This window comes from Chrysochloris asiatica, unplaced genomic scaffold (genome assembly GCF_000296735.1).
Source record: "Chrysochloris asiatica unplaced genomic scaffold, ChrAsi1.0 scaffold00016, whole genome shotgun sequence".
Classification (NCBI taxonomy): domain Eukaryota; kingdom Metazoa; phylum Chordata; class Mammalia; order Afrosoricida; family Chrysochloridae; genus Chrysochloris; species Chrysochloris asiatica.
The window spans coordinates 6,481,954-6,493,092 of record NW_006408534.1 but is presented as its reverse complement, the minus strand read 5'-3'; the positions used below and the strand labels follow the sequence as shown (position 1 = coordinate 6,493,092).

At 40.8% G+C, this 11,139-nt stretch overlaps 1 protein-coding gene across 1 annotated transcript in view; it reads right to left on the bottom strand.

The window, feature by feature from the left end:
* The window catches only part of CAPN13 (calpain 13), an 88,324-nt gene that overhangs the window by 65,556 nt on the left and 11,629 nt on the right, over window positions 1-11,139 (bottom strand). The window contains exons 2-3 of the mRNA XM_006835280.1: window positions 7,590-7,665; window positions 5,494-5,612 (exon numbers count right to left, since the gene is read on the bottom strand). Of these exons, the coding sequence (XP_006835343.1) occupies window positions 5,494-5,612; window positions 7,590-7,665 (195 nt within the window). The remainder of the gene's footprint in view (window positions 1-5,493; window positions 5,613-7,589; window positions 7,666-11,139) is intronic.

Genomic DNA, 11,139 nt, shown 5'->3' with positions numbered 1-11,139 from the left:
GCCCATCAACTGAAGAATGGATAAACAAACTGTGGTACATACACGCAATGGAATATTATCCTACCTTGAATAACAAGGAAGCTGCAAACCACCAGTTAACATGGATGAACCTTGAGGGCATTATGTTGAGTGAAATTAGTCACAAAAAGAAAAATACTGCATAGGACCACTACTGTAAAAGACTAAGAAAAAGAACCCATACTAAAGCGGGGTAGGAAGGATTCTTTGTTGACTGCTGGGATGTTGCGGGTGGGGTGAAGGGAGGGATGGAAAGGTAGAGCACAGGGCAGGGAATAGACACAGGATAGTTTGGGTGTGGGGAGTGGTCAATACACAAAAAGGGAGAGGGGAATGGAAGAAAAAGCGGAGGGGAGAACAAGAAGGCAGGCTCGCATGGACTAAGTGGGACAGAGGTAAATAATGATGTATGTACAACTTTGGAACAACAGGGCTCTGGGGTACACAGACTGAGATAGGGTTGGAATAGGGAAAAGGGGGGATATAATGTTAAGATGCTTGGCTGTCTACTGAATCTTGGTATTCCTTGCATTACATTATTAACTAGACACTGGAAGGAGAGAGAAAAAAACAAAACAAAACAAAGCAAAAGACAAACTAGCCAAAAAACTTCAGGGCCTGCTCTTAGGCTGAGTATCTGTGCGCATGTGTGGCAGAAGAACCCACCAGTTGTGAGGGTGGGGGGTGTCCACTTGCTCAGGCTCCCCCTCTAGTTACCAGAATGGAGGTGGGCAAACAGTGACCAGATACCAACTACAACAACAACAACAAAAAATCATAACAAAGCAAAACTGACAAAGTGTATTGTCCACCTTTGCTCCAAGGTTCCTGCGGCATTTTTTCCATGGTGTTTCTGCTCCCCCGCTTGGTCATGCTGTTTGGTCGCGCCCAAGATGTTGGCTCTGGGCCTCTGAGCCCAGACCGGCAGTTTCAAAAGTACATGATTTTTTACTTCAGCTTCAAGTTTCTCAATCTATAAGCCTTCAAACCTTCAAAATATTCCTATCTCTGTGGTTCCGAGTTTTGGAGCTCCTGGATCTGCTTTGCCTGGTATTCTGGTGGTTTTTGCTGACAGCGAACTTCATTCCACCTCTACCCACCCTAGCTGCCATCAAGCCCTGCCTCTCCTCAATTGCAAAACTTTGGGTACTAAATGAACTTAGCAGGAAAAATGTAAAGCCCACACTCCTGAAAGTATAAAACTTTCCAATGCCTTCATTTAAGACTTGACAAATCAAATAGCAAAAAAAAAAAAAAAATAATAAGCCAAGATGTAAGAGTATTTTTCTGTGTCTGTAAGTATCACAAGAGAAGCTTTTAAGAATGTAGTCTGCAAGTAAACAAACTTTAGAGCTCAGAACCATTGGATAATAAATCTTCTCAGATATCCTTTACATATTTCTAAAAGCTAGTGTGGACTTAACCATTAGTAAAACTTTAATAATTTTCAAAGAAGAAATTTTATAAATTATGTTCTCTGACCATAATTCAATAAAACTAAATTCCAGCAACCAAAAAATTACCCACAACAAAACTCAATCATTTAAAAACAAAAACAAAAACTCAATCACTTAAAATTAAAGAAACTTTAAAAAACAACCCCTCTATCAAAGAAAAATCCCCTGAGGTACAAATTTTTGGCTAACTAAAAAGTTGATGGTTCAAACCCACCCAGGGGCACCTTGGAAGAAAGGACTAGTGATCTGCTTCCATCAAAATTAACAGCCAAGAAAATCCTCTGGGGCTTAGTTTTGGTCTGTAACCCATGTGGTTGCTATGAGTTGGAATTGATTCAAGGGCAACAATTATTGTTTTCTTATATCAAAGAAGAAACCAAAACAAAAACTGTATTATCTAGAAGGTAATTAAAATATTGGAAATCTAAACCTTCAAGATAAGATATCAGAGGGAAATAAGTAGTCTTAAAAGCTTCTGTTATTTAAAAAATAACTAAAAAGAGTATGTGCAATTTCAGAAAATAAAATTGCTGTTGTTACATGCCGTCAAGTTAACTCCACCTCATAACAATCCTGTACAGGGTTTCTGTGGAGTAGCTGGTGGGTTTTAACTGCAGACTTTGAGGTTTGCCATCCAGTGCCTATCATGACTCCAGAAAACAAATTTAGAGTAATAAAATTAACTAAGACAAACTAGAAGGGAGTTAATAAATATAAAACTTAATGATAGGAAAAAAACTTCAGATGATTGGAAATCATAATGACAATCAACATTTGATTCCTTTAAAAATCAATACAACAGATAGATCACCTGGAAAACTGGATTAAGAGAAAAATGAAAGCCAAAAAACATGTCAGAGATTAAGTAGATTTAACCATACATGTGGTGCCAAAGATTCATTTCTGACTCACAGTGACCCTGAATCGTGTTTTTGCGGGAGTTCTCATCGTTTTCCCTCGGAGTGGCTGGTGGACTGAAACCAGCGACTTTGTGTTTGCCAGTCCATTGCTTATCCTCTAGAACAGGGCTGGGGAGCTTTTTCTTTGCCAAAAATTTATAACACCATTCACGAACTATTCAAAATTATCAAATTAAAAATTTGGCTGCTATACTTGGTCAAACATTCATCAACTAACTCACCCGACTCCATGGTACGTAACAACAACAACAGTGTGATGGCTGGAGTCCTGGTGTGGAGCTGTGGGTTAACGCGCCAAACTGCAAAGCTGTTTGAACCACAAGGTCTGAGGTTCAAGCTCACCAGCTGCTCCTCGAAACCCTATGAGTCAGAATTGACTCCAGGGCACTAACAACAACAACATATGGCCTGCTTGTCAGACATTCTCCACCCCTTCTCTAGAACCACAATTTTTGTTGTTGTTGTTAAGTGCTGCTGAGTCAGTTTCGACCCATAATGACCCTGTAGAAAAAGTTTCTGAGGAGCAGCTGGTGAGCTTGAACCGCTGATCTTATGATTCAAACTTTGGAGTCCAGTGTTTTATCCCACAGTGCTACACCAGGATTCCCTTAAAAATCTTTTCGGGAGCAAAAAGCCTGATCTGTCTCCCTTGGAGCAGCTGGTTGATGCAAATTGTTGACCTTAGGTTTAGCAGCCTAACGTGTATCCTGTTACACCACTAACTAGAGCACCTGTTGTTGTTGTTAAGTGTCACGAAGTCAGTTCCGACTCGCAGCGACTTGGGATAGGATTTCCAACTCACAGCGACTTGGGATAGGATTTCTGGTAGTGTTGTGGTTACAAGTCAGGCTGCTAACCTTAAGGTCAGCAGTTAGAAACTACGAGCGGTTCCGCGGGAGAAAGATGGGGCTTTCTGCTCCCATAAAGATTTACAGCCTCGGAAACTCTATACTGGGTCGCTAGGAATCAGAACCGACTATAGGGCACACAACCAACCAATTTAAGAAAGGAGTCCTGGAGTGGCGCTGTGGGTTTATGCACTGGACTGCAAAGTTGGTGGTTCAAGATCACCAGCTGCTCTTCGGAAACCCTATACAGGGTCACTAGGAATCAGAACCGACTCGATGGCACTTAACTAAAAACTAAAAAAAATATAAGAAAAACTTTTGTAATAAATTTAGAAATATAGAGAAACAGTTTATTTTTCTGATAAAATGTAAATTTCAAGAATGAATTGAAGAGGTAAGAAATCCAAGCAGATCAGTAACTGCTGAATAAACAGGAAAAGTTATATAAATCACATTTTTAAAAGATCCAGATGATTTCACTAATTACTATCTAAATTTCTAAGGGAGTGCTTGGGTAGGGTAAAAGGCTAAGGTACTAATGGAAAGACATTAGTTTGAGTTCACCCAGGGGCACCTTGGAAGAAAAGCTTGGCAATCTACTTCCAGAAAATTCAGCCCTTGGAACCCCTGTAGGAACACAGTTCTAGTCTAACGCATGTGGGGTTGCCATGGGTTGAAATCAGCTCCATGGCAACGGGTTACTTTTAAGAACAGCTCATCAATGATTAGTGAGCATTATTCAAATGATTACAAACCAAAGAATAGTATGCAAAGCTTAATCAGTTCATTTGTAAACACTTGCATAAATCAAATAGGATATAAAAATAGCAAACCTAGAAATCTATTTACCTAATGATGTAGGTGAAAAAAATTATAACATAATTTTTAGTAAATTGAACACAACAGTTTTACAAACAGAGCAGCATACCACGAAATTCCATTACTAAAACAAAGAAAAAGTAGGATTTTCTTCTTACTATTCTTATTCAAGGAGTCCTGGTGTGCAGCACTGTGGGTTACTGTGCCAGACTGCAAAGCCATTTGAATTGCAAGGTCAGTGGTTCAAACTCACCAGCTGCTCCTTGGAAACCCTATACAGGTTCGCTATGGGTCGGAATCGACTGGACAACACTCAATAACAACAACATTCTTATTCAAAACTGAGATGTTCTAACTAATGCAACAAGGTGAAAAGGCAAAACAAATTCCATAACTAAGAAGAGACATAATTATCTTTACTTAAGCGTAGTGGTTACGAATCGGGCTGCGGACTGCAAGGTCAGCAGTTCAAAACTACCAGCTGTTCCGCGGGAGAAAGATGAGGCTTTCTACTCCCGTAAAGATTTACAACCTCGGAAACCCTGTACAGGGTCGCTATGGGTCGGAACTGACTCGACAGCACTTAACAACAACAAAGGTATTATTAGATAACTGAAAAAAGCCAAAGGCTCTGCTAAAAAAATTAGAATTAATAAAATAATTTGGTATGTTGACTAGTTACTGTTTAATATATAATGAATAGTAGTTTTTCTGTGTCACTAAGATCTAGTTAGAAATGAGAGAGCAAAAATCTCATTCACAGTAAGCTACAAAATGGTAAAATATTTGAGAATAAATTTACTTAGAAGTGTACAGAACCAATAAAGAAAAACTGTAACATTTTATTGAAGGGCATAAAACTAGTTAAGAATTAATGGAAAGATACACTATGTTTCTGAAAAGGAATAATTAGAATAATAAAACTGTTATTTTTCCAAATTAATATATAAATTTAATGCTGTTTCACTCCACATCACATTGGGTTTTATTTTTTAATTAGGCAAAATGATTTTAGAGTTCTCATGGAAGAATAAATGTCTGATAAGTACCCAGACATCTTTTGAGAAAAAAATAATCCTACCAGATGTCAAAACCTAATATGAAACCATTATCATCAAAATAACATGATACGGCCCAGGAATTGACATAGAGACAAATGCTCAGTGCTGGTTACAGGACTCCTGATGAATGACTCTTTTCCTTGTCTTTTTGTTACTGTCATTTCTCTTTATTCACATTAAAGTTTAGCCATCACCTTTCCTGTGTGTTATCAGATAAGGTCATTCAAATTCTTTCAGGAGGTTGACAGAATGGCCAACACCTGAGTGTCCTTTCCATCTGAAGTAGCCAGCCCATATGAATATGTCACACGCTTGCCTTCCTAGGATTTATGAAGAGTCCAATATATGGAGAGTCCAACAATGCACATACCCGGAAATGGAAAATCCCCGCATACTGTTGTGAGAAACTTTGGTCCCATGGCAGGATTTGGTGCAGATACTTTGGGTTCTGCGTCAAGGAGCCAAGTGCTGCCAGAACCCAGCAATCTCCTGTGAGGGAATAAATCATGAGAAGCTGACACACTTGCAAGTCCCACCACAAGCATTCACAGGACTTTGTCCCAGAGCTCACATACCTCCTTCTAACTAAGAAGCATTTTTTCTTCCGAGAGAGAATTGAGGAAAGAATACACTAAGGCCAGTTACAAGCATACTAATGAAGGGCAGACAGTAGTGGTGGTGGGGATATTGTTAGTGGTGATGACGGTGGTGGTGGTGGTGGTGGTGTTAGTGATAGTGGTGATGGTGTTGGTGGTGATTTTGTGGTGATGGTGTGGTGATGCTAGTGGTGGTGGTAATGGTGTTGGTGGTGATGGTGTGGGAAGCAGCAACATGGCTTTGGAGGTACTGGCAGGCCAATGTTTCTTTTGACTCTCAGTTGTCCAGAGCCAAAGCAACAAGTCATTTTGCTGCTGGCATTGATAGCAATGATGCCCTTTTGAGTTACAGAAAACCAACTGATGTTTTTCTCTGCTGATATTCGCTAAGCGCCCTTCCCCATGCCAGGACTGCTCTAGCCAGCCCCCACAAAAGTTCTGTCATCTTGCCCTGTTAGTGTCTCCCTGGGTGTCACTCTAGGTCCCTTTTGTGAGATACTCATCCCCTTTCTGAATCTTCTCTCTGTCAGCACAATGACTTAATTGAATGACTTTTTATGTGCTTGGTTCAGAAGCTACAAAAGTGTCCTTAAAGAGGTTCTTTCTCCAGTTAGGTGAAACCTTAAGAAGATAATTAATTGTTGACTGGTAGGAATAGGCTTTCCCCAGCACTGAAAACATACCACATAGGCTAACTTGACCCCAAGATAGAGTGAGCCTACCAGGTAAAGTGCAAGCACAGTTTAATCTGTAAAGACATTTGAAACTATAGAGTCTGTTCTCAGAAGAGTTATCATCTACTTCTGCTTTGTCTCCCACCTCCCTGTCCACTGCCCCTGTAATGCCCCCTGGTTTCAGGCCTTCCTTTCCTGGGCTTCCTTAGTTCAGGGATTTCTCTTTCCAGTGACCAGAGGCCTCCCATGAAGGTAGGTCCTCCTTTTTCCATGTCCATATCTCCCAGCTCCTCAACAACTCCTTTGCTCCATTGGCTGGCTCTGGGAAGGGGTGGGGTTGATAATGGTCAAACAGCTCTGGTTTCAAACCCAATTCTCACTTATTGATTATTTGACATTGAGTAAACTGCTTTACCTCTTGAGCCCTCAGTTTCTGCATATATAAAATAGAGATAAAGAGCACTGGTGGTACAGGGATTAAGTGCTTGGCTGCAAACCAAACCGGAAGGTTGGCAGTTTGAACACTTTCATAGGAAAAAAGCCTGGTAAAACAACTTCCATAAAGATTACTGCCAAGAAAACCCTGTAGGGGTAGTTCTACTCTGTCACATTGGGTCTTTATGAGTCAAAATTGACTCAATGACACCTAACAACAACAAAATGGAGATGTTTCAAGGAATAAATAGCACATGTAAAGTCACTGCAAAAGTTCCTTAAAATCTCCCCTCTTGTTCTCGCCTCCCTTTCCTTCCCATCTTCCAGCAACTGGTGTTTTACCTTACTCAGAGGTTACACTGCACCCTGTGGCTACAGTCTACCTTTCTTCAAAAATTCCTCATGGTGCTGTGGGTTAATTCGCTGCATTGCAAAGTGGGCTTGAACCACAGGTCACTGGTTTAAGTTCACCAACTGCTCCTTGGAAACCCTATATAGGGTTGCTATGCGTCGGAACCAGCTCAATGGCACGTAACAACAAACAACTGCTGAGTAGGCGGGAGTCTGGGCATGAGAAATTGGCTTACAGGCTGCAGGCCTGGGAGTGATCAGTCATTTACAGCAGCTGTGAGGGGCCAGCCTTGTATCTTCAGAAGTGGGGCAGAACTCAGGGAAACTGGGTGGGCGCCTCCAGTCCTCTCAATCCAGTGAGGTGACTTGGGGTGACCAGCCCCAGTGCAAGGGATATTTCACATTCTTACCTGCATTTCCTTGTTGGATGTCAAATCTGCTTGCAGTTTCCAGGATAAAGAAAGGGGGACCCCTTGATGAATCCATCTCCTTAGGAAAGAGGGAGGAAAATCATGTTTATTTCTCAATGTCCCAGCATAGAACCCAACACACCCTTCACTTTGTCTTTTGAGGGGTAGACATTAATTCTTAAATAGGTGCCTAACACTTCAGTTAGGATCAGTCTTCTGATTCAACTGCTATCAGGAGATGGCAGGGTGTATTGTTAATTGATAAATGAGGCAATAATGTGGAGCTGTGGGTTAATACACTGAACTGCAAAGTCAGTTTGAATCACGTGGTCAGCGGTTCAAACTCACCAGCTGCTCCTCAGAAACCCTATACAGGGTTAGAATTGACTTGACAGCACTTAACAGCAGCAACAACAAACTGCATGAAGAGATTAAAATAAATAAGACTCTGGGACCTTACATCAAATAAACATCCCAGTCCCAACAGGCCCACCCACCACACACACAGAAAAAAGAGCGAGCGAGCGAGTGAGAGAGAGAGAGAGAGAGAGAGAGGAGGATACTTTTATTACAGGATACCTTTATTACAGGAGACTTTTATACGCCTAAGAAAGTACACCACATTTCCTTGAGTAATGTTATCTTTCAGAACCAGCTTGGGCATTCTATACTCCAGATTCAACTCTAGAGATATGCAGGTACAAGATGCAGCATTATTCAGATCTTTGCTCCTTCTCTTGCTAACCCACAGACTGATTCTAGAAGATACCAATCCCCTTGTCTCCAGGTGCTATTACTAAGTGCCTAGTCATTACACTTTAAATTACCACCAACAGAAAAGGATTTGCTAGTGAATTTCCATGGGAAAAAGGAACCAAAGGTCTGAAAGGAGAGACTGCTTTCAGTGCACAGGGAACATAAGATCCTGCATTCAATGTAATCAAAGAAGAGGGTAGAGACCATTGGGTATTTTAATCCAGAAGTAAATACCACTAGGCTCAAATTCCCAGTGTCCTCTTTGCTCTGATCCTACTAATTACCCTCTAGTCTGCTGGGTTATATGAAGAAAAAATGTGGCATCAGGATTGGAGGAAGATTCATTAACAACCTGTGATATGCAGGTGATACAACCTTGTTTGCTGAAAGTGAAGAGGACTTAAAACATTTACTGATGAAGATGAAAAAGCACAGCCTTCAGTATGGATTACATCACAACATAAAGCAAACAAAAATCCTCACCACTGGACCCATAAACAGCATTCTTATCAACAGAGAAAAGATTGAAGTTGTCAAGGACTTCATTCTTCTTGGATCAACTAGCAACACTCATGGAAGCAACAGTCAAGAAATCAGACGACGTATTGCATTAGGCAAATCTGCTGCACAAGACCTTTTTAAAGTGTTGAAGAGCAAAGATGTCAGCTTGAGGACTAAGGTGCGCCTGACCCAAGCCATGGTATTTTCAATAACCTCATATGCATGTGAAAGCTGGACAGTGAATAAGGAAGACCATAGAAGAATTGATATTTTTGAGTTATGGTGTTGAAGGGCAATACTGAAAGTGCCATGGGTTGCCAAAAGAACCAACAGATCTGTGTTGGAAGAAGTGCAGACAGAGTGCTCCTTGGAGGCCAAGATGGCCAAACTTCGTCTCTCATACTTCGGACATATTGTCAGGAAGAACCAGTCTCTGAAGAAGGATATCCTGTGTGGTAAGGTGGAGGGTCAGAGAAAAAGAGGAAGACCCCCCAGAGAGATGGATTGGACAAGTAGCAGCATTGATGGACTCAAGCATGGCAACAGTAGTGAGGTTGGCCCAGGATTGGGCAGTGTTTCGTTCTGCTGTGCATAAGGTCACTATGAGTCGGTACCGACTCGATAGCACTTAACAACAGTCCTGCCGGAGCATCAGTTCAAACAGACTTAGTATGGAATTCTGCTCTGACATTTCTCCATGGGTGAAGCTAAGCAATTCCCTGTACTTAGCTGAACTACAGTTTCCTCGTGTGTAAGATGGGAACCATATGGGGGAATCAAATGAGAAGTCCATCAAAACAGTGCTACATTTGTGAAAACCCCAGTGACGGCCAGACACTTTATTCACTGATTTCCTCTCACAGGTAGCCCTGTTGTTGTTGTTGTTATTAAGTACCGTGGAGTTGGCTCCAAATCATAGTGACCCTGCACAGGGTTTCCGAGGCTGTAAATCTTTACAGGAGCAGAACACCTCCTCTTTCTCCCGTGGAGCCGCTGGTAGTTTCGAACTGCTGACCTGGAGGTTGGCAGCCCAACTTGTAACCACTATGTTACCAGAGCTCTTTATACAGCCCTGCAAAACAGGATGATTCTTTCCACTTTACAAATGAGAAAGGATATGAAATACTCAGGGCAGCATCAGCAGCTGACAGAGACATGTCCAATAAATATTGATTTCCTTCTTCAGTAAAATTTGCAGAATTAAACAGGTCATACTCACAGACAAACTCATAGTCTCAAATGCATTCATTAGTAAACAAGATAGAATAAAGCTGTGAATTAGCAGTCGACCAATGGATCTTAGAAAGAAAAAGTGGAAAAAATTTAAAGTCTCACAAGAATAGGAGGAAGGGAATGATAAAGAAAACAATTACTGAATTCAAAATAAAACAAAACTGCAAAACAGCAGCCTTGATAAGACAAATAGATTGTTCTAGTAATGCAGTGGTTATGAACACGGGCTGCTAATCTCAAGGTCAGCAGTTCGAAACTACCAGTGGTTCCATGGGAGAAAGGTGAGGCTTTCTATTCCTGTAAAGATTTACAGCCTCGGAAATCATATGCAGGGTCTCTATGAGTCGCACAGACTCCACGGTACTTAACCATACCACCACCACCACTTAGTAGGTCAACCTTTGGTAAAAATGATAAAGAAGCCCACATGAATAAAATTAGAACTAAAAATGGGGCATTAGCAAAATAAAACATGGTATACAATTTTATGCTAGTCAACTTAAAATACTGATGATTTTTTGATAAAAAATATATGTCAAAATATGAATCATGGTAGTATAAGTAACTTAAAGGTCTAATAACCTTAGCATATTGTTTTTAAGTTCTCAAAGAACACCTTCCTTATATCATTATAATGGTTTCTGGATACAGGATATTTGTGTTCTTTCAAACTTTCAAGGGATGGACAATTCCTGTGTCATTTCTAGATTCAGTACTTTAAAATAAAAGAGAAAAGCACAGTCTTGTAGTTTAACCTGAGTTAGAACACACACACACATTACAGACAGATTTCATTTATGAAAAGATAGCCAAATTCTAAATGTTGTTGTTAAGTGCCAACAAGTCAATTCCGAGGAGCAACTGGTGAGCTTGAACCACCAACCTTGCAGTTCAAATGGCTTTGCAGTCTGGTACATTAACCCACAGCACCACACCAGGACTTCAAATTCTAAATACATGCACAATAAATGAGCTAGCAACACAAATCCATTTTCAGCAAGCAAGTTTTGCCTTACATGTTGTTGTTGTTAAGTGCCGTTGAGTCGGTTCCGACCCATAG